Source organism: Hordeum vulgare, chromosome 2H, assembly GCF_904849725.1.
Source record: "Hordeum vulgare subsp. vulgare chromosome 2H, MorexV3_pseudomolecules_assembly, whole genome shotgun sequence".
In the NCBI taxonomy this organism is placed as follows: Eukaryota; Viridiplantae; Streptophyta; class Magnoliopsida; order Poales; family Poaceae; genus Hordeum; species Hordeum vulgare.
This window is the reverse complement of record NC_058519.1, coordinates 101,528,163-101,551,593: the sequence shown is the minus strand read 5'-3', so window position 1 is coordinate 101,551,593 and position 23,431 is coordinate 101,528,163. Positions and strand designations below refer to the sequence as shown.

General features: G+C 43.9%; 1 protein-coding gene across 1 annotated transcript; it reads left to right on the top strand.

Annotated features, from left to right (window-relative positions):
* The first annotated feature begins 21,309 nt into the window (after positions 1–21,309).
* On the top strand, positions 21,310–23,074 carry LOC123425695 (protein NEGATIVE GRAVITROPIC RESPONSE OF ROOTS-like). Its single transcript, XM_045109408.1, has 6 exons — positions 21,310–21,315; positions 21,416–21,503; positions 21,590–22,122; positions 22,266–22,449; positions 22,604–22,668; positions 22,767–23,074. Exons 1-5 carry the CDS (start codon positions 21,310–21,312, stop codon positions 22,621–22,623), a joined length of 831 nt encoding a protein of 276 aa, XP_044965343.1. The 3' UTR covers positions 22,624–22,668; positions 22,767–23,074.
* The last annotated feature ends 357 nt before the right edge of the window (positions 23,075–23,431 follow it).

The window sequence follows — 23,431 nt, the reverse complement described above, 5'->3', positions numbered from 1 at the left end:
CATCAGCAGAGAACACAAAGGTTACTACTAAGTGGCTTGCCAAAGCAGTTGAGCCTTATCTTAGAGCAGATCCAAGAGCACCTGTGGATGCACTTATTAAAAACAGCAAAGTCAATTTTTCAGTTGATGTATCAAGGAGTGTGGCATATAGGGCAAGGAGGAAGGCTATTAAGGTTGTGCAAGGTGACCAGAAGGAGAAATATTATAGACTGAGGGACTACCTACAAGCAGTTATTGATACAAACCCTAGTAGCAGGTGTATAGTTACAACATTTTAGGACCCAGAAAACCCTGCACCAACTCCTAGATTTAAGTACATGTTCTACTGCTTGCATGCATCAAAGGAAGGATTTCTTAATGGATGCAGCCCTTTATAGGTATATTTACAACAATTTTTTCTTGAAAACATTTTCTTAGAGAAAAATTATGGTATCCAATTTGGTTATGGATGCAAGGCTTGATGGTTGCTTCATCAAGCTAGCCACTGGACAACAAATTCTTGCAGCCACAGGAAGAGATGGCAACAACAACATCTACCCATAGCATTTGGTGTTGTTGAGAAGGAACATGGTGATAGTTGGACATGGTTCCTAACCCAGCTAAGATGCTGCATTGGAAGTGGAAGAAAATTTGGAACCTACACCATTATTTCTGACAGGCAAAAGGTATGCACCTATCTCTTGTAGTAGTTCAGAAATATTGCTAGTAGTGGTTGACAAGGAAGATTCTGATAGTTACTAATTTATAGATAGGGTATTCTTAAGGCTATAAATGAAGTGTTCCCTGATTCCCCTCAGAGATACTGCCTTAGGCACATATATGCAAATTTTCAATCTGCTGGCTTCAGAGCAGCAGAACTAAAGAAGCTAGTAGATAAGGCGCTACTCATTCACCAAACATGGCCATGAATTAGGAATGACATTGCTGAAAGCAGAGTGTGAGGGTGCTTGGAAGTGGCTTGAGAAAATTCCAAAGGAGACTTGGTGTAGGTATGCAATGGATTATAATTGCAAAATTGATCTTGTTGTGAACAACCTTAGTGAGGTTTTCAACAAAATGATCCTTGATGTTAGGGCCAAACCAATTAGGACAATGTTTGAAGAAATTAGGACTAAGCAGATGATCAAAAGGCAAAAGACTAGGGAAAAGACAGAGTACAGCAGGTGGATGATCACACCCAACTATTCAGAGAAACTGGAGGAGAATAAGAAGTATGCCAAATATTGTGAGGCACATAAGGTTGGTCCTGACATTTGGCAAGTGTCTAGTGGTGAGAAACAGTACTGTGTGAACCTTGCTACTAAATCATGTGATTGCAGGAGGTGGGACATGACACGTGTGACATGCAGTCATGTAATAGCAGCAATGAGCAAGGTTCATATGCACCCAGAGGACTTTGTGCATGAATTTTTCAAAAAACCACTTTATATTGAAGCATACAAAGACATTGTGTACCCTGTCCCTGGTCCTGAATTCTGGCCTGACACCCAAACCCAGGATATTGAGCCCCCAGTGTTCAAAGAAAAATTAGGCAGGAAACAGACAGCTAGGAGGAAGGGACAGTTTGAGGTGCCTGCACCAAAGGACACAAGTAGGATGGGAACAATTACATGCATCAATTGTGGTCTACAAGGCCATAGATTTATAAATTGTGGGAAAGCTCTGAAACCAAGTGTGCAGATGAGAAAGAACTTACACGAGGTCATTTCACATTTTGCATTATTTGTTTCCTGAATTTCACATTATAGGTTAGGTGTGGTCTAATCAATAACTGTTTTTATTTTGCAGGAGAATAGAGCAATTTTCAATGGTTCCTCTAGTGCTACCCAATTACCTCCAGAAAGAGCACATCAAGACCAAAGTTCACACATCCCAACATCATCTGCTCCACCACTTGGTCCTAACACAATGAGAAAGAAAAAAACAGCAGCTCCAAGAGCAACAACATCAACAGTTTCAACAGCAGCTCCAAGAGCACCAGCATCAACAGTTTCAACAGTAGCTCCAAGAGCAGCAACATCAACAGTTTCAACAGCAGCTCCAAGAGCACCAGCAAGCGCATCAAGAAGGGGATTCAGTGCACCTAGAACATCCATTGGAGCTGCTGTGATATTATCACGCAAGAGGAAGAGGAGACCTACTAGCAGGTTTGAAGCCTATTTCAATGCAAGTGGAAACCATTGAAACTATGTGTTGCTATGAATTGTACTAAGATTGTGTGTTGCTAAGATTGTATTACTATCCCATTTGATGTATTATTTTTGATGTACTAAGATTGCTGGTTTGTACTAATATTGTGATGTGCCACTAAGATTGATGGTTTGTTTAAGATGAATTTGATGTAGGCCAATTGATTTTAAAAAAAATACTAAAAAAAGGGGAGGCCTGGGGCTCGAACAGAGCACCTCGGGTAGAAATGCTGCGAGCAATGCCAATGGGATAGTAATAGGAACTTGTCATGTTACTAGTACTTGTGTATTTAGTGTTAGCTATTGTGATGTGAAGTTTGCGGTGGCCGTTTCGGTTTCCGAGGCTGGCTGCTGTAAATGACGACAAGACCACACACCCACCCACCGTCTCTTCGCACTACTTCCCCATCTCCTCCTACACAGAAACCGCCGCCCTCCGTCTCTTCGCTCTCCCAATCTCCTCCCCCCTCCCACACGACGCAACCGCCGGCGCCATGGACGCTAGCATTGGCTGGCAGAAGGCCGTGCAAGATCTCGTCGGCGACAACGATGAGATCCGCGAGCAGCTTCGTGAGATCACGGGCTGGTTCCCAAGCATCAAGATGATGCGCAACCACGCCCGTGGCCTTATCAAGGTCATGCATGAGGACAAGAAGCTCCGTGCCTTCCCCCCTCGGCTACTGCGTCCCACCTTCTGCCGTCATCCTTTGGGCGATGAGGGAGGTGCAGCGTACCACCGACCCGATGCAGCGCGCAAGGTGGTGGATGTACCACTCATCCAGGATGACGGCACCGGAGCCGGATCCTGCCCGTCTTGCCTCGAGGACGGAGAGGGTGACCGATGTTGTCCTCGCGCTGCCGGCCGCCGTCCTCGACCCTGAAGTGCAGATCATTCCGCCAGTCTTCACTGGCGGAAACAACAAGAAGAAGAGGGCGCCAAAGAAGCCGATGGTGGGTGTGGTGCGGCGCTCAGAGCGCCTGAAGAACCTCAAGAACAACTGAAGTGCGCCGTCAGGGGCTGTTAGAAGTACTACTGGTTAGGTATGCTGCTATATTTCAGCATATAAGTTAGAAGTAGGGTTAGGTATGCTGCTATATGTCAGCATATAAGTTAGAACTACTTTTGGTATGCATGTAAGCTATATTTCTGGTGCTGATTGGATGAACTGTTGCTGGTGTTGGTTGTATGAACTAATGCTGCAAGTACTCTATATTTCTGGTGCATGTTGGTTGCTATATTTCTAATCTATGCAAGGGTGCATGTTGTATGATGGTGCTATCTGTTGCTGTGTGTTTTAGGTCTGAAATTTAGTAAATAGTGTCTGAATTCAGTAAACACTGTCTGAAATTCAGTTAACAGTGTCTGAAATCAGTAAACACTGTGTGAAATTCAGTTAACAGTGTCTGAATTCAGTAAACACTGGCTGAAATTCAGTTAACAGTGTCTGAATTCAGTAAACACTCTCAGTTTATATCTACTATAAGCTACTATAAGCTACTATATTTATGAAACTATAAGCTATTGTAAGCTACTGTCAGTTTATAGCTACTGTCAGTTTATATCTACTATAAGCTACTGTCAGTTTATAGCTACTGTCAGTTTATATCTACTATAAGCTACTATAAGCTACTATATTTATCTACTGTGAGTTTCCACACCGAATTTATGAAACTATAAGCTACTATATTTGCTAAACATTCTTACTAACTTAACTTACCATAGTAGGTCTTAACATAAAAGTCATTACATCATAGATAAAAGCAACAAGTTTTTAAACCATAACACTAACTAGCTCATACCTTCCATCTTGATTCAGGTTCTAAAAACACATGACACTTACCCAAAATATACACCTAACATCCAAGGCCAGCTATATATATAGGCCTATTACTTAACTGACCATAGTAGGTCTTCACTCATCCACTATTGCCTTGATCCTCTCGAGCTTCTCTTTGGTGCAATGCCCAGCTTTTAGCGGATCAACAATAAGATACTCCAGCTTCTTTTCTCTTCCTTAAGTAGGCCCCTGTCCACCTGCACTTCCTTCATGGCCTTCCTCATGTTCTGAATGATATCTGCTTGGCTTTGAAGAATGCACCTCTGCTCCTTGGCAAGCTTCAGCTTTTCCATACTTATCTCAATCCTTGCCTGATCCTCAAGTTCTTTCTTCTTTTGATTTATTGCCTGACTGGGATAGTCCATGTCATGAGACATCTTGCCATCTTGATAGTCAAAAAGCTTGGATACATCCTCCACCAACTGGCTGTAGCTGTTTGATAGGAAGTCAATTTCCTTCTTTAGCTTCATGATGACCCACAAGTATAGGGGATCAATCATAGTCCTTTCGATAAGTAAGAGTGTCGAACCCAACGAGGAGCAGAAGGCTCTGATAAACGGTTTTCAGCAAGGTAATAACTGCAAGCACTGAAAGTAGCGGTAACAAGTGATGGTGTAGTGAGGTGAAACGTAGCAAGTGAAAAGTAACAAGTAACAAGAGTAGCAACGGTGCAGCAAAGTGGCCCAATCCCTTTTGTAGAAAGGGACAAGCCTAAACAAAGTCTTATAGGAGGAAAAACGCTCCCGAGGACACACGGGAATTTCTGTCATGCTAGTTTCATCATGCTTATATGATTCGCGTTCGTTACTTTAATAGTTTGATATGTGGGTGGACGACGCTTGGGTACTGTCCTTACTTGGACAAGCATCCCACTTATGATTAACCCCTCTCACAAGCATCCGCAACTACAAAAGAAGAATTAAGACAACGTCTAACCATAGCATTAAACTAGTGGATCCAAATCAGCCCCTTACGAAGCAACACATAGACTAGGGTTTAAGTTTCTGTCACTCTAGCAACCCATCGTCTACTTACTACTCCCCAATGCCTTCCTCTAGGCCCAAATAATAGTGAAGTGTTATGTAGTCGACATTCACATAACACCACTAGAGGAAAAGACAACATACAACATATCAAAATACCGAACGAATACCAAATTCACATGACTATTAATAGCAAGACTTATCCCATGTCCTCAGGAACAAAAGTAACTACTCACAAAGCATAATCATAATCATGATCAGAGGTGTAATGAGTAGCATCAAGGATCTGAACATAAACTCTTCCACCAAGTAATCCAACTAGCATCAACTACAAAGAGTAATCAACACTACTAGCAACCTTACAAGTACCAATCGGAGTCACGAGATGGAGATTGGTTACAAGAGATGAAATAGGGTTTGGAGATGAGATGGTGCTGATGAAGATGTTGATGGTGACGAGTCCCCTCCGATGAGAGGAGTGTTGGTGATGACGATGGCGACGATTTCCCCCTCCGGGAGGGAAGTTTCCTCGGCAGGATCGTCCTGCCGGAGCTCTAGATTGGTTCTGCTCAAGTTCCGCCTCGTGGCGGCGGAGAATCCACGAAAAAGCTCCGCCCTGATTTTTTTCCGGACGAAACCCTTCATATAGCAGAAGAGGGGGGCCAGTGGGCCACCAGGGTGCCCACAAGCCCTGATGCCGCGGCCGGGGGGGGGGGCACCAGGCTTGTGGGCCCCTGGGAGCTCCCCTCTGACACTTCTTTCGCCCAGTATTTTTTATATATTCCCAAAAAATTCCACGTTGATTTTCTGGGCATTTGGAGTTGCACAGAATAGAGGACTCAGACTTGCTCCTTTTCTAGTCCAGAATTCCAGCTGCCGGTATTCTCCCTCTTCAAATAAACCTTGCAAAATAAGAGAGAAAAGGCATAAGTATGGTACCACAAAGTATAATAATAGTCCATAAAGCGATAAATATCAACATGAAAGCATGATGCAAAATGGACGTATCAACTCCCCCAAGCTTAGACCTCGCTTGTCCTCAAGCGAAAACCAAGATCCATAAACATGTCCACATGTTTAGGGATGAAGGTGTCGATAAAACATAATACGGACATGAGGGCATCATGATCACACATAGAACAACAATACATCATAAAGATTCTTATGGGAAAGTAACAATTCCTTCACAAAGCAAAGAATGAAACAAAAACCTTACCGAGAAGTAGCCAACAACAGTCCATAGTCATTGAAGCAATTGCATTTTATCATATCATCAGAAAGAGTCAAATAAGAGCTTGTAAAGCAAATCCACAAACTCAATCATCTCTTTTGTTTTCCACAATTGTTACAACTCACGTGGTACTCATGGTATCAAAGTTTCAGTTGGACACAGAGAAAGATAGGGGCTTATAATTTTGCCTCCCAACCATTTACCTCAAGGGTAAAGTCAACAATAATAATTCCTGAATACTTACCTCCAAGTTGATATATGAATATAGATATTTCCCAAGCATATGACGGTAGCCAAGATAAAGGCGAAATAAGGAATTGGTGAAGATCACCATGACTCTTTCAAGGGCAAAAAGTAAAGGTACAAGATAGGCCCTTCGCAGAGGGAAGCAGAGGTTGTCATGCGCTTTTGAGGTTTGGATGCGTGTCCTCTTAGTGCGGAGGAATGTCACTTTATATTGCCTCCTGTGATAAAGAACTTTATTGTGCAGTCTGTCGCTTTTATGTCTTCCTCATCACAGGTTCGTATAAAGCTTATTTTCCACACACTAATAGACCATACATATTAGAGAGCAATTTTTATTGCTTGCACCGATGGCAACTTACTTGAAGGATCTTACGCAATCCATAGGTAGGTATGGTGGACTCTCATGGCAAAACTGGGTTGAAGGTTTATGGATGCACAAGTAGTATCTCTACTTGGTGCGGGAGTTTTGGCTAATATGAGGTGGAAGCAATCGTCACATGCTAAGGGATCTCTAATCATATAACATTGTTTGGAATCAAGCAAACACAATTCATTATGTTGTCTTCCTTGTCCAACATCTACTTCTAAGCATGTAATAGTTTGGTGAGTGCTCACAATTGTAAAAGGTGTCTAAGATGATAAATTTATATGTGAACCTCTCTTTCCTTATTACTTCTTATTAATTGCAACAATGACTGGGGTCTATATTGGTCTATTCTCAACAAGTTTCAATCATCATACTTGTTATATGTGAAGCTATCACTTTCCATAAGATCATCTCATGATCTTTCATGCTATCGTTCTTTTCATACTTTTGATCATGGCACAAAACAAAGCCCTTGACTAAGATACTCTTTATTATATAGCTCGCAAGCTCGAATACATCGGGGGAGACACAAGGCAAAAAGACTCAAACTAAACACTAAAGACTTATTCCACTAAGAGAAGAAATAAAAACTGAAAAGGAAAGAACTAAAACAAAGGTAAAAGCAAAAGGTATAAAGGTGATACGATACCAGGGCAACTCCCCCAAGCTTGGCACATCAATGCTTAGTTGTCTTCCTTTGGTGGTGATGGTGGTGGAGTTGCAACATGAGTTTGATCCTCCGTCTTCAAGGCATAGGTGCTCCATCATGGCAGGATGAACGAGTCGCCGGAATCCTCAAATCTGCAGCCAACCGTATTGATTTAAATATATACTCATACTCATAGTTTTGGTTTTGCACGTCATAGATCTGGCCCTGGAGTTGATCAACCCTGTCATAGAGACTGGAGAGGTGCTTCCCAATGTCATTCACATCCATCTTGTGCTTGTTGGTGAACTCCATGATCATCATATGGTTGGCGTTGAGTCCACGCTCCACCATCCCTTGGCACTTGAAGACTTGTTGCTCCATTGCTTCGAGCCTTCTCTCCATGCTTCCGGTCTTCTTAGGCCCCTCAACATCACGAATGTGCAACATCCCCTCACGCATCTCAATAGATTGAGGGTGTTGCAGCACCTCCGTGAGGTAGGGATTGATGACCCTCTCGAAGATCTTGTCCTTAGGAGCTTTTGGGGAAGTCATGACGATCTAGATCTACAACACAAACAGGCTCGAAACGAAAAACAGAGGAAAACTGCGTGATACGGAGATCAAAACCCTCGGGCGTATATATAATGATTTTTTCTGGACCAGAAGGAGTGCTCCGCAAGAAAACGGAGTCCGGGAGGCACACGAGGTGCCCACAAGCCTTGTCGCCGCGGCCAGGGGGGTAGGCCGCGGCGACCAAGCTTGTGGCCGCCTCGTGCGCTCTCCGGACTGCTTTTTATTTTTCTATTTTTCCATAAATTCCAAAACGGAGAAAATTTCCTACTGGAAAAGTTTTGGAGTCCAATTACTTACCGAAACACATACCTCTTCGTTTTTAGAGTCTGAAACAGGCTGATAAACATCCCTTATGTACTCCTCTGGAGTTATGATGTTGATGATATTGGTCTCAACATTTATGGGAGTACCAGAGTTATAATGCTTGATTCTTTGCCCATTTACCACTCTAGGAAAATTACCTTCCGTGTTATTGATTTTTATGGCACCAGAACGATATACTTCCTCGACAACGTAGGGACCTTCCCATTTAGAGAGAAGCTTGCCGGCGAAGAATCTTAAGCGAGAATTGTATAGCAGGACATAATCACCTACATTGAACTCACGTTTTTGTATTCTTTTATCGTGCCATCTCTTAACCTTTTCCTTGAACAACTTGGCATTCTCATATGCCTGGGCCCTCCATTCATCTAATGAGCTGATATCAAACAACCGCTTCTCACCGGCAAGTTTGAAATCGAAGTTGAGCTCTTTGATTGCCCAATAAGCTTTGTGTTATAGCTCAAGAGGTAAATGACAGGCCTTACCGTAAACCATTTTATACGGCGACATGCCCATGGGATTCTTATAAGCAGTTCTATAAGCCCATAGTGCATCGTCAAGTTTGCTAGACCAATTCTTTCGAGATCTATTGACAGTCTTTTGTAAGATCAATTTGATCTCCCTATTACTCAACTCCACTTGACCACTTGACTGAGGATGATAAGGAGATGCATCTCTATGGTTGACATCATACTTAGCAAGCATATTGTGGAAAACACCATGAATGAAGTGTGAACCGCCATCAGTCATCAGATATCTAGGGACTCCAAATCTTGGGAAGATGACTTCTTTAAGCATCTTAATAGAGGTGTGGTGATCAGCATTTCTAGTGGGGATAGCTTCTACCCACTTAGTGACGTAATCAACAACAACTAAGATGTGAGTATACCCATTGGAACTTGGGAAGGGTCCCATATAATCAAAGCCCCAGACATCAAATGGTTCAATGACAAGTGAGTAGTTCATAGGCATTTCCTGATGTTTACTGATGTTCCCTATTCTTTGGCATTCGTCACAATACAAGACAAACTTACGGGCATCCTTGAAGAGAGTGGGCCAATAGAAACCTGATTGCAATACCTTATGAGCAGTTCTATCTCCAGCATGGTGTCCTCCGTAGGCTTCGGAATGACACTTCTGCAGGATCTGTCCCTGTTCATGTTCAGGCACACAACGTCTAATAACACCATCTACTCCTTCCTTATAAAGGTGAGGATCATCCCAAAAGTAGTGTCTCAAATCAAAGAAGAATTTCTTCTTTTGCTGGTAGGTGAAACTGGGTGGTATGTATTTAGCTACGATATAGTTTGCGTAATCAGCATACCACGGTGCACTATGTGAAGTGTAGATGACATTCAATTGCTCATCAGGAAAGCTGTCATCAATAGGTCGTGGGTCATCAAGGACATTCTCTAGCCTGGACAAGTTATCTGCTAGAGGGTTATCAGCACCCTTTCGGTCAACAACGTGCAGATCAAATTCCTGTAGCAGGAGAACCCATCTGATTAGCCTAGGCTTAGCGTCCTTCTTCTCCATAAGGTACTTAATAGCGGCATGATCAGAGTGAATAGTGACTTTGGAGTCAACTATATAATATCTAAACTTTTGACATGCAAACACGACTGCTAAAAGTTCCTTCTCCGTAGTGGCATAGTTTCTTTGGGCGCTGTCTAGAGTTTTACTAGCGTAGTGAATAACATTCAACTTTTTGTCAACTATTTGTCCTAGAACAGCACCAACAACATAATCACTAGCGTCGCACATGATTTCAAAGGGCAAGTTCCAATCAGGTGGTTGAACAATACGTGCGGTTATCAAGGCCTTCTTAAGTATTTTGAAAGCTTCCTCACAATCCTAATCAAAAACAAACGGAACATCCTTGTGCAAAAGGTTGGTAAGAGGCCTAGAAATCTTAGAGAAGTCTTTAATGAACCTTCTATAGAAACCAACATGACCTAGAAAACTTCGTATACCTCTGATATCTGTGGGGCAAGGCATTTTCTCAATTGCATCAACCTTAGCCTTATCAACTTCAATGCCTTTCTCACAGATTTTGTGTCCTAAGACGATGCCTTCGTTAACCATGAAGTGGCACTTATCCCAGTTCAAGACGAGGTTGGTATCTTTGCATCTGTGTAAGACTCGATCAAGGTTGCTGAGGCAATCGTCAAAGGAAGAACCGTAAACGGAGAAATCATCCATGAAAACCTCAACAATCTTTTCACAAAAGTCAGAGAATATATGCATCATACATCTTTGAAAGGTGGCAGGTGCATTGCATAAGCCAAAAGGCATCCGTCTATAAGCAAAGGTACCGAAAGGGCAGGTGAAAGTGGTTTTCTCCTGATCAGATTGTGCAACAGGTATTTGCGAGAAACCTGAATAACCGTCTAGAAAGCAGAAGTCTGTGTGTTTAGATAGCCTTTCTAGCATTTGGTTGATAAACGGCAAAGGATAATGGTCCTTCCTGGTTGCCTTGTTCAGTTTCCGGAAGTCTATCACACACCTATAGCCAGTAATAATCCTCTGCGGGATTAGTTCATTCTTATCATTAGGAACGACGGTGATACCTCCCTTCTTAGGTACACAATGTACTGGACTTCCCCAATCACTATGAGCAACAGGATAAATGATTCCTGCTTCCAGAAGCTTTAATATTTCTTTTCTCACGACCTCTTTCATCCTAGGATTTAATCTCCGTTGATGATCAGCAACTGGCTTAGAATCAGGATCGGTTTTAATCTTGTGCTGACATAGAGTGGGACTAATACCCTTAAGATCATCAAGAGTATATCCAATAGCAGCACGGTGCTTCCTCAATGTTTTTAATAACTTCTTCTCTTCGTGATTCGAGAGGTGAGTACTAATAATAACAGGATATATCTCCTTCTCATCAAGATAGGCATACTTAAGTGTATCTGGTAACTGTTTTAGCTCGAACAGAGGATCACCCTTTGGTGGGGGAGGATCCCCAAGCAGTTCAACAGGCAGATTATTCTTAAGAATAGGATATTGTTCTAAAACAATTTTATCTATCTCATCTCTTTCATCCATATGCATATCATTTTCATGCTCAAGCAGATATTGTTCTAAAGGATCCATAGGAGGCACGACAATAGAGGCAAGAGCAATGATTTCATCCCTACCAGACGACTCTTTTTCATGGGGTTGTCTTCCAAACTTGGAGAAGTTAAATTCAAGAGACACAACCTCAAAACTAACAGTGGCAGTCTGTTTAATGCAATCAATATGAGCATTGACAGTGTTAAGAAAGGGTCTACCAAATATGATGGGACAAAAGCTATCTTGTGCAGTAGCAAGGACGAAGAAATCAGTAGGATACTTCGTCTTACCACACACGACTTCTACGTCTCTCACAATTCCCACAGGGCAGATAGTGTCTCTATTAGCTAGCGTAATAGTGACATCAATGGGTTCTAACTTAGCAGGTGCAATCTCATCTTTGATTTCATCATATAGGGACCGGGGTATTGCACCAACACTAGCGCCCATATCGCATAAACCATGTGAAAGGACGTGGATGTCGCCTAGAGGGGGGGGTGAATGGGCGCTTTAAAATAATTAAGGTTTAGGCTTGAACAAATGCGGAATAAAACTAACGTTTAATATGTCAAGCACAAAACCTCAAATAACTAGGCTCACCTATGTGCACCAACAACTTATGCTAAGCAAGATAAACAACTAAGTGATAGCAAGATATATGACAAGAGACAATATGGCTATCACAAAGTAAAGTGCATAAGTAAAGGGTTCGGGTAAGAGATAACCGAGGTACGCGGAGACGATGATGTATCCCGAAGTTCACACCCTTGCGGATGCTAATCTCTGTTGGAGCGGTGTGGAGGCACAATGCTCCCCAAGATGCCACTAAGGCCACCGTAATCTCCTCACGCCCTCGCACAATGCAAGATGCCGTGATTCCACTAAGGGACCCTTGAGGGAGGTCACCGAACCCGTACAAATGGCAAACCTTGGGGGCGGTCACCGAACCCGTACACGTGGCAACCCTAGGGGGCGGTTACCGGTACCCGTACAAATTGCTCGGGGCAATCTCCACAACCTAATTGGAGACCCCGACGCTTTCCCGGAGCTTCATACCACAATGATTGAGCTCCGAGACACCACCAAGCTTCTAGGACGCCAAAGCATCCACGAAGAACAATATCTAGGTTACTAAGTACCAAAGGTAATAAGCTTCTCAAACTTCACTTCCACGTATCACCGTGGAGAACTCAAACCGATGCAACCAATGCAATGGCAAGAACACATGAAGTGCTCAAGTCCCTCACACTCAAATCCCTCCACAACAACGAAAGCTATGGAGAAATATGAGAGGAAGAACAAGGAGCTCACAAAGAACTCCAAGATCTAGATCCAAGGGGTTCCCCTCACATAGAGGAGAAAGTGATTGGTGGAGATATGGATCTAGATCTCCTCTCTCTTTTTCCTCAAGAACAAGCAAGAATCATTGGAGGGATTGAGAGTAAGCAAGCTCTAAGAATGTCAACAATGGAGGTAGAACAAGAGCTCAACGGATAGATAAGGCCAAGGGGGAAGAAGACCCCCTTTATATAGTGGGGGAAGGAATCAGACCGTTACCCCCACTTACAGCCTGAGCCCAGCGGTACTACCGCTGACCCTCCGGCGGTACTACCGCTGGCTGCAGCGGTACTACCGCTGACCCTCCAGCGGTACTACCACTGGCTGCAGCGATACTACCGCTGAGCCCATGGTAGCGCAAAGATACTACCGGGCCAACCACCGCCAAGAAAGTCTTCGCAAAAATGTCCGACGCACTACAACCGCAAAGATGACGGTACTAAAAACTTGGAGCGGTACTACCGCTGGCCAGGGGCGGTACTACCGCTGGGCCAGCGGTACTACCGCCAGCTCTAGCGGTACTACCGCTAGGTCCAGCGGTACTACCGCTCGCCACTGAAACAACCATAACTTTCGCATACGAGCTCCGAATCAAGCAAACCCAAGCTTGTTGGATTCAGGACGACAAGAGCTATCTTAAGACCATGCAGATATGAAAATGCCAATGATATAGAGATGTGAGTCCTCTATTAAGGAAGAACCGGCAAAAACTCCAACATCGAAAACATCATAGTAGATGCATATGGACTCCGTTTTTGATGAACTCGAGCTTGTCACGAAGATGACCATAAGCTCTAAAACTCACAAAGAGAAACACCAAACAAGAACCAAGAAGTATGATGCAAGGATGCAAATGGTTTGAGCTCTCAACGAACGATACGATCAAGCTACTCACTTGAGACCCCCCCTTGATAGTACAGCAATCTATCCTAAACAGAAAACCTATCAAGGGCAAACCTATACCTTGCACCTCGTCCTCTTGAGCTAGATGATGATGATCTTGGATTCCTCAAGATCGACCACCTTTCTTGATTGCGTTGGCTTGACGAAGACTAGTTGATTGCTCCCCCATACTCACTATGGGTGAGCCACTCTTCAGCATATCTTCACAAGTCCATTGCCACCACAATGGACGGCAAGCTTCAAGCATGATATCTTCGTGCTGATCCACTTGAACTTGCACATCGCAATCTTGATGATGATCACAACTTGACGTCATACTTCATGGGTTGTATGAGATCTTCCCTTTGACGCAAGCCCATGGAAACACACCTAACCCCCACATAGAACTCTCACGAAGACCATGGGTTAGTACACAAACACGTAATGGACAATGCTTACCATACCATGGGATCACTTGATCCCTCTCGGTACATCTTGTACGCTTTGTGTGTTGATCATCTTGATTTACTCTTTGTCTGAGATCTTGATCAACCATGTGTCTCTATGACCATTCTTTGGATAATACCTTGAATACCATCTTGGTCATCATATAAACTCCTTGAACCCAACAGATGGACTTCAAGAAGTGCCTATGGACAAATCCTATAAATGTAACTTAAGGCAACCATTAGTCCATAGGAATTGTCATCAATTACCAAAACCACATATGGAGATATATGCTCTAACACCATGATAACAGTGATCTCCTATCTTGACAGAAACAACGGGCAGGCCAACTACAGGTCTGTATTTGTCTTTATCGTAAGGTTTAGCAATTCTAGCAGAGTCCTCACAGAATTTGATAACATGCCCGTCTATGTCTTCGGCTAAGAGATCTTTGATAATAGCAACACTAGGTTCAACTCTAATTTCCTCAGGGGGTGCAAGTGGTCTAGTGTAACCCCTACGTATCACAGTTGGAGCTTTAGAATAATCCTTTTTCCTAGCAGGGTAAGGTGGTTTCTCAGTGTAGGCACAAGGAACAATAGGATCATTATATGCAATGACTTTCTCTTCAACTAGATTGGGTTTAACTATGTTGACTTCTACAGGAGGATGATACTTAAACCACTTCTCTTTGGGAAGATCAACATGAGCAGCAAATGATTCACATAGAGAAGCTACTATCTCAGAGTCAAGTCCATACTTAGCGCTAAAATAACTAGAAGTGTTTGTTTCAACAAAAGATTTAACACAATCAAACTGGAATTCATACCTGACTCCTTACCTTCTTCAAGCTCCCAATCTTCAGAGTTACGTTTGATTCTTTCCAATAAATTCTACTTGTGGTCAATATCCTTCTTCATAAAAGAATCGGTACAAGAAGTGTCAAGCATGGTACGATCTTCATGAGAAAGCCGAGCATAAAAGTTTTGAGTGATAATTTCTCTCGAGAGCTCATGATTGGGGCATGAATATAGCATTGATTTAAGCCTCCCCCAAGCTTGAGCTATGCTTTCCCTGTCACGAGGCCAAAAGTTATAAATATAATTCCGATCACGATGTACTAAATGCATAAGATAAAACTTTTGATGAAATTCCAATTTCAACCGATTGTAGTCCCATGATCCAGTATCATCACATAGCCTATACTACGTCAACGCCTTATCCTTCAAAGATAAAGGAAAGACTTTCTTATTTACCTCATCCTCGGGCAAACCTGCAAGCTTAAATAAACCACAAACTTCATCTACATAGATTAGATGCAAGTCTGGATGTGAAGATCCATCTCCTCTAAAAGGATTAGCCAACTGTTTCTCAAGCATACCCGAACGAATTTCATAGAAGATATTTTCAGTAGGTACCTTAGGTTGAGGAGCAACTCCTCGTGCTTCCGTTCGTGGTGTAGATACCCCGAAGAAATTCCTCAAAGGAACAGTTTCCATAATGACAAGTGACAATAAATTTCAACACAATATATAAATGTTTCCTTACCAAATTCCACTTACCAAAGGCGCTTCACTCCCCGAAAACGGCGCCAGAAAAGAGTCTTGATGACCCACAAGTATAGGAGATCAATCGTAGTCCTTTCGATAAGTAAGAGTGTCGAACCCAACGAGGAGCAGAAGGCTTTGATAAAGGCTTTGATCAGTGTGACTAATGAGTTAGCCACGAGATGATGTGTTACGGAACGAGTAAAGAGACTTGCCGGTAACGAGATTGAACAAGGTATAGGGATATTGATGATCGAATCTCGGGAAAGTATCATACCGGTAGACAAAGGGAATTGCATACGGGATTGATCAAATTCCCGACATCATGGTTTATCCGATGAGATAATAGTGGAACATGTGGGAGCCAACATGGATATCCAAACCCCACTGTTGGTTATTGGCCGGAGAGATGTCTTGGTCTTGTATGCATGTTTCCCGAACCCGTAGGGTTTACACACTTAAGGTCCGGTGACGCTAGAGTTGTTATGGGAATCGTACATGTGGTTACCGAAGGTTGTTCGGAGTCCCGTATGAGATTCCGTACGCCACGTGGAGTTCCGAAATGGTCCGGAGATAAAGATTTATATATGGGAAGCCTAGTTTCGGTCAACGGAATAGTTTTGGGGTTTATCGGTATTGTACCAGGACCACCGAAAGGGTACCGGGGGTCCATCGGGAGGGTCCACCTGTCCCGGAGGGCCACGTGGGCTGAAAGGGGAGAGGAACCAACCCCTGATGGGCCGGTGCGCCAAGGGGAGGAGGCTCAATGCGTAAGGGTAGGGGGCTCAAGGCCAAACCCTAGGGTATGTCTTGGAAGGCAAGCCACCTAGGGCGCCTCCACCTCCTCTTATTGGGGTGCTGCACCTCCTAGGGTTTCCCTAGGGGTGGCGCACTGATGACCCACAAGTATAGGGGATCAATCGTAGTCCTTTCTATAAGTAAGAGTGTCGAACCCAACGAGGAGCAGAAGGCTGTGATAAACGGTTTTTTTAGCAAGGTAATAACTGCAAGCACTGAAAGTAGCGGTAACAAGTGATGGTGTAGTGAGGTGAAACATTGCAAGTGAAAAGTAACAAGTAACAAGAGTAGCAACGGTGCAACAAAGTGGCCTAATCCCTTTTGTAGCAAGGGACAAGCCTAAACAAAGTCTTATAGGAGGAAAAACGCTCCCGAGGACAGACGGGAATTTCTGTCATGCTAGTTTCATCATGCTCATACGATTCGCGTTCGTTACTTTGATAGTTTGATATGTGGGTGGACCGGCGCTTGGGTACTGCCCTTACTTGGACAAGCATCCCACTTATGATTAACCCCTCTTGCAAGCATCCGCAACTACAAAAGAAGAATTAAGACAACGTCTAACCATAGCATTAAACTAGTGGATCCAAATCAGCCCCTTACGAAGCAACGCATCGACTGGGGTTTAAGCTTCTGTCACTCTAGCAACCCATTGTCTACTTACTACTCCCCAATGCCTTCCTCTAGGCCCAAATAATGGTAAAGTGTTATGTAGTCGACGTTCACATAATACCACTAGAGGAAAAGACAACATACATCATATCAAAATACCGAACGAATACCAAATTCACATGACTATTAATAGCAAGACTTATCCCATGTCCTCAGGAACAAAAGTAACTACTCACAAAGCATAATCATAATCGTGATCAGAGGTGTAATGAGTAGCATCAAGGATCTGAACATAAACTCTTCCACCAAGTAATCCAACTAGCATCAACTACAAAGAGTAATCAACACTACTAGCAACCTTACAAGTACCAATCGGAGTCACGAGACGGAGATTGGTTACAAGAGATGAACTAGGGTTTGGATATGAGATGGTGCTGATGAAGATGTTGATGGTGATGAGTCCCCTCCGATGAGAGGAGTGTTGGTGATGACGATGGCAACGATTTCCCCCTCCGTGAGGGAAGTTTTCCTGGCAGTACCGTCCTGCCGGAGCTCTAATTGGTTCTGCTCAAGTTCCGCCTCGTGGCGGCGGAGAATCCACGAAAAAGCTCCGCCCTGATTTTTTTCCGGACGAAACCCTTCATATAGCAGAAGAAGGGGGCCAGTGGGCCACCAGGGTGCCCACAAGCCCTGATGCCGCGGCCAGGGGGGAGGTCGCGGCCACCAGGCTTGTGGGCCCCTGGCAGCTCCCCTCTGGCACTTCTTTCGCCCAGTATTTTTTATATATTCCCAAAAATTCCACGTTGATTTTCAGGGCATTTGGAGTTGCGTAGAATAGAGGACTCAGACTTGCTCCTTTTCGAGTCCAGAATTCCAGCTGCCGGTATTCTCCCTCTTCAAACAAACCTTGCAAAATAAGAGAGAAAAGGCATAAGTATGGTACCACAAAGTATAATAATAGTCCATAAAGCGATAAATATCAACATGAAAGCATGATGCAAAATGGACGTATCACTTCACCACCTCTTTGTCATGAGCTTGTTGATCGTTCACCCTACCAAAGTTTTGCTCCTGGTACATTTTCCAAAGCCTTGCTAGGCACCTTTGTAAAATCTCTGGCAAAGGAGCATCCACCCACTCCACCACCCCAGAGTTCACACCTTCATCCTACATAACAGAACAAAATTCATTTAACAGCTACATTCTGAATTTAGCTGCAGTTAACTGTTAACTTGTCTGAATTCAGTTCACTCTTAACTAAGTCATTCTCTCAAAACAGTTAAACTAATCAAACACCACCATATCTAGCAGGAGAGATAAATTTAGTTAACACATAAATTCAGTTAACTACTATCCCAAAACTAAGCAAACACCACCATATCTAGGAGCAGACATAAATTCAGTTAACTGTTAAATTCAGTTAACTACTATCCCAAAACTAAGCAAACACTACCATATCTAGCAGTAGACATCAATTCAGTTAACTGTTAAATTCAGTTAACTACTATCCCAAAACTAAGCAAACACCACCATATCTAGCAACAGAGATAAATTCAGTTAACTGTTAAATTCAGTTAGCTACTATCCCAAAACTAAGCAAACACCACCATATCTAGCAGCAGACATAAACAACACTAAGCTAACAACACCTTATTTAGCATTTAATAGCTCCACCAGAAAATTTTATACCTTCTGCAGAGGACAACCCAGGAAGCGCCTCCCACTCAAAGAATCTTCTAAAGCTACCATCTTCTTCGGCCTCTGATGATGCATCATGCATGTAGGCTCAAATTCAGGGAAAGAACCACAGAAAGATGGATCCACCACAGTGTCGGGGGTTTCCTGCAAATGAAGCTTGGAATCAAACCAAAATAAACTTCAAATCCACATTTTGGATGACCTAACCCTAACCTAACCCTAAACCTATCTCTGTTCCACCGTGATGTACTTACAAAGAGCTGTTGATCCATGGAAACCATGCAGATGTCCTTGTCCGAGCTCTCCTCCTCTTTGCAGAACGGCATCTTCAACTTCTAGCGGCAACAATGGCACTGGCAGCGACGGTGAGAGGGTGAGAGCAGGAGGAAGAGGGAAAGGGAGAGGATAAGTGAGTGAGGAGGGAGCAGAGCTGACCTATTTGACCGCCAGCGTCGACGGAGACGGCAAGCAGGCGCCATTAACGGTCGTCTGCGCTGGGCCGGCAACGCTGGCCAGCGTGGCACCTGACATGTGGGCCACTTTTGCTAGAAAAACGGTTAAAAGAGCTAAATCGGGCAGTTAAAAAAATTGGTAGTTTTTGCCACAGATTAGGAATTTTTTGGTAGTTTTTCGCTGATAATCGTAAAGTGGTAGCCACTGGACACATTTGCGCCAAATGTGGTAGTTTTTGGCAATTTACTCGGTGGCATGCCATTGGAGGCGATGGCGGTGGCGTGTACGGTTGAGTTGGAGGGGCGCATGGAGGGTGCTTAGTTTTTCAGCTCATGTTGCGATGTGGTTTCAAGGGTAGAACATATCCCCAAGATGTGATCCTACATTTCTACTCTCGTATAAATTCAAGGTCAAATTTTGATAAAATATGATAGTCTTACAAACAATAATAGAGGGAGTACATCCTTGATCCAATTCCTTTTACAATTTTTCCCATGAATTACCACGAATGGTGGATCACCTTGATATTTAAGCTCCCACGATAAGATAGGATAAACAAAGCATTGCTTGCACCTTATTAGCACTAGAGCAAACTGCACAAATACACAACATTTATACATCATTTGTTCTTTTTTGTTTCTAGAACTCGAGTGTTTTGTTAAAATCCGTTAGAGTTGTGGGCCTGTGTTATTTCAACCCCCTCCCCCCCCCCCCCCCCCCCAGAAAAAGAAGTCAAAGATAGAAGAGCCCAGATTCCAAGTGAAGAAAAAGGTATATTTGTGCAATTTCCTCTTTACTCTAGTACTTCACTTCCACCACTGTCTTTGTCTATATACAGTGGTGGTGATGCGGTAGTCCGTCCGTGACGGTGGGTGTTGGACATGGTGAAAACCCGCTCTGATTTGTCAGGCATGCGGTGATGGCATCCTAGTATCGTCCCCTTCTTGAAGGCATCGTCACGGTATCTCACGTGTCGTTGTGGTGCTCTAAGGAAACCCTAATCCTTGGATTGGGCAATGCTCCCGCGTCGTTCCCTTTCCGAAGACACCGTCTTAAAGCCCATTGTTCGTCATGTACAACTTCTCCTCATCGCGGTGGCCCATCCACGGTTGAGGGCTCCGGCGACTTCATAGTAGTGCTTAGTGTTTCATCTAATGTTTGTTTGGAGTAGTTTTGGATGGTGTTCTTATTTTGAGCGTCCTTATATCTAGCCTTGGGTGAGTATGTGTGTTGATGTGTGGGATGTGTTTGTATCGGTTGTTCTGTGATGATTGCTTTATACTTCCTCCGTTCCTAAATATAAGTCCTTTTAGAGATTTCACTAAAGAAATACATACGGAGCAAAATGAGTGAATTTGTATTTCAATATATGTCTATATACATCCGTATGTAATTTTTTAATGAAAACTCTAAAAAGACTTATATATTTAGGAATCATTTTTCGCCTTGTCTATATACTCCCTCCGTTCCTAAATATAAGTCTTTTAAGCAATTTCACTAAGGAACTACATACAGAGCAAAATGAGTGAATGTACACTCTAAAGTATGTCTATATACATCCGTATGTAGTCCTTTGATGAATTTTTTAAAAAGACTTATATTATGGAACGGAGGGAGTACAATATACTCTTAACGGTGATCCTCGAAAAAGGTAAAATATAGTTCCACTGGATGCAATTTGGCCTGGTTTGGCCCTTTGTCCTTTTCTTCACCTTATATTGCAGTAATATACATCAAGCAGGAAGCCGGCCACTGGATGTAATTTGGCCGCCGGCGCTCTCACTCGCCCACCCTATTTAATTCGCCGGGGTAGGGGACCCTTGCTCCATCCAATCCACTCACTCTCCCCTTCTGCTTCCTTTTTACTAGACGCGCTAGCTCCCAAACTTTCGTCCCGATACATGCAGTAGCGCCCGTGTGTCCACGCTGATCACCGGGCAGAGAGCACCTGAAAACAGCTGCGGCTCTGCTGACCTATCATTCTTGCGGATACATTGCGCCAATTTCACAGGGTAATTCACCGACCGTACGTCCGAAGGAGCCAGCAGCTTGTACTTGAAGAGATTAGGGGTTCATGGGGGTAAGCTCACTGCTGACGATGTTCTTGTGCGGCGGTTCTTCTTCCTTTTTGTTTTCTGACGAGTGGTGCAGCAGCTGACAGTGCTGGTTTCGTTTTCCAGATCATCAACTGGGTGCAGAACCGCCTCAACACCAAGCAGGAGAAGAAACGATCGGCCGCCGGCGCCGCTGCCGCCAGCTCGGCTCGCAGTAAGTCGCTCGTTTGGTTTCAATGCATGCGTACGTACGCTTTCTGAAGAGTACGTGGAGCTCATGCATGCGTTTCACGTACGTAGATGCCCCGGACTGGGAGAAGAGTTGCCGCGGCCAGGCCGACGACGAGCTCCCCGGCGACTGGAGCATGCTCTCCATCGGAACCCTCGGCAACGAGCCCACGCCGGCGCCGGCGCCAGATCAGGCTGTGCCGGACTTCACCATCGAGGAGGTGAAGAAGCTGCAGGACGCGCTGAACAAGCTACTCCGGCGCGCCAAGTCCAAGTCCAGCTCCCGCGGCTCCACCGCCGGCGCCGGCGACGAGGAACAGAACCTGCCGCTCGACAGGTTCCTCAACTGCCCCTCCAGCCTCGAGGTCGACCGGCGGCTCTCGCTCAGGCTGCAAGCCGCCGACGGGGGACAGAACGGGGAGTTCTCGCCTGACACGCAGATCATACTCAGCAAGGCCAGGGAGCTCCTCGTCAGCACCAACGGCAATGGCGGGGGCGTCAAGCAGAAGTCCTTCAAGTTCCTCCTCAAGAACATGTTCGCCTGCCGGGGCGGCTTCCCGCCGCAGCCCAGCCTCAAGGATCCAGTTGAAACAAAATTGGAGAAGGTAATATACATACATTGGCATGCATGATCTTAATACCCAGTGTTCACATAATAGCTAGCTACGTTTAGTTATTATGTTTTTTATGCATGGGCGATCATGCAAAAATAATGTTATTTTGCTAACTTTTGTTTGTGTATGTGTAGTTGTTTAAGACGATGCTTCAAAAGAAGATGAGCGTCCCTCGCCCGAGCAACGCGGCATCGTCGTCGAGGAAGTATTACCTAGAGGATAAACCAATGGGGAGGATCCACATGGATGGTAGCCACGAGGAGGAGGAGGATTACAATGTTGAAGATATCTTCAAGTGGGACAAAACCGATTCAGATTGTAAGTCGCTAGAGTTGATAAATTTCACTGCTGCCTTAACAAATTAATTAGCATGGAGTGGTGGTTGATGAGTGGTTACTTTGCACTCATGTTTTCTTGGAGTAGTGATTAACTAGCGTGGACTCATGAGTACAATTTCTTGCTTGTTTTTCAGTCATTGTTCTTGAGGTGTAAAGCGAGACCAGACACACAAGGTTAAGATCATTATGATGTGAAACGGTAAGCTATAATTGATACACCCGAAAGCACTTCAAGTATCAACAGTTAAGAGTCATGTGTGTCAAGCGCTGAATTTAGCACGGTGTAAAATTTTGCAGATTACATGGATGTTATAGTGCGATCGACGCTGCAGTAATCCCGATGATACACGTTGAACGATCAGCCAGAGGATACAGGATGGAATGCGCGAGGGCGCACTACTGAATGAAGAACACGCCTCGACACGCACAAGATTTGATCTGCTGTTCATAGGAGGAAATCAGTTTTCAGCTTAATTAGTTTTACTCCTTTTGCTTCTTCTTTTTTGAGGGATTGCTCCCTTTAATTTTTGTTTCAGAGGCATGATATATCCATGCATGTTCCATGTATACTCCCCTTATATATATATAATTCCACAAGATTTAAAGCTACAGTAATTAGTCAAGTGAAGTGAAGCAAACCTTCATGCGCACTTTATCTTGGTTTAACTAATCAATGTGGTCAATCTCAAGAACATGGTTCACCGCGGAAAAAAATGATCTCAAGAACATGGTGCAATCAAAGTATGTGCCATGAATGGACTGAAACGGTACATCAACTAGGGTTCTGGGAACACGAGAAGCAGCCGAAAACGGAAAGCCAGCCGGCCTGGAGCCGGGGTTCGCATCGATCCCAAATCTCCATTGGCATTTGGATCAGGGGCAGGTCCCCGGCACATTCGTGTGCCCCTGTGCCAACTCTGGAAAAAAAGGTACACATGAGTGTGTGACAAGCAACACTGTAC

What these genes read in the sequence shown, in the direction of transcription:
- LOC123425695 (XM_045109408.1), top strand. An exon ending in TGCCGCCAGCTCGGCTCGCA is followed by an intron (nt 21,504 to 21,589) that starts GTAAGTCGCTCG and finishes TCACGTACGTAG; the next exon opens with ATGCCCCGGACTGGGAGAAG. An exon ending in GGACAAAACCGATTCAGATT is followed by an intron (nt 22,450 to 22,603) that starts GTAAGTCGCTAG and finishes CTTGTTTTTCAG; the next exon opens with TCATTGTTCTTGAGGTGTAA.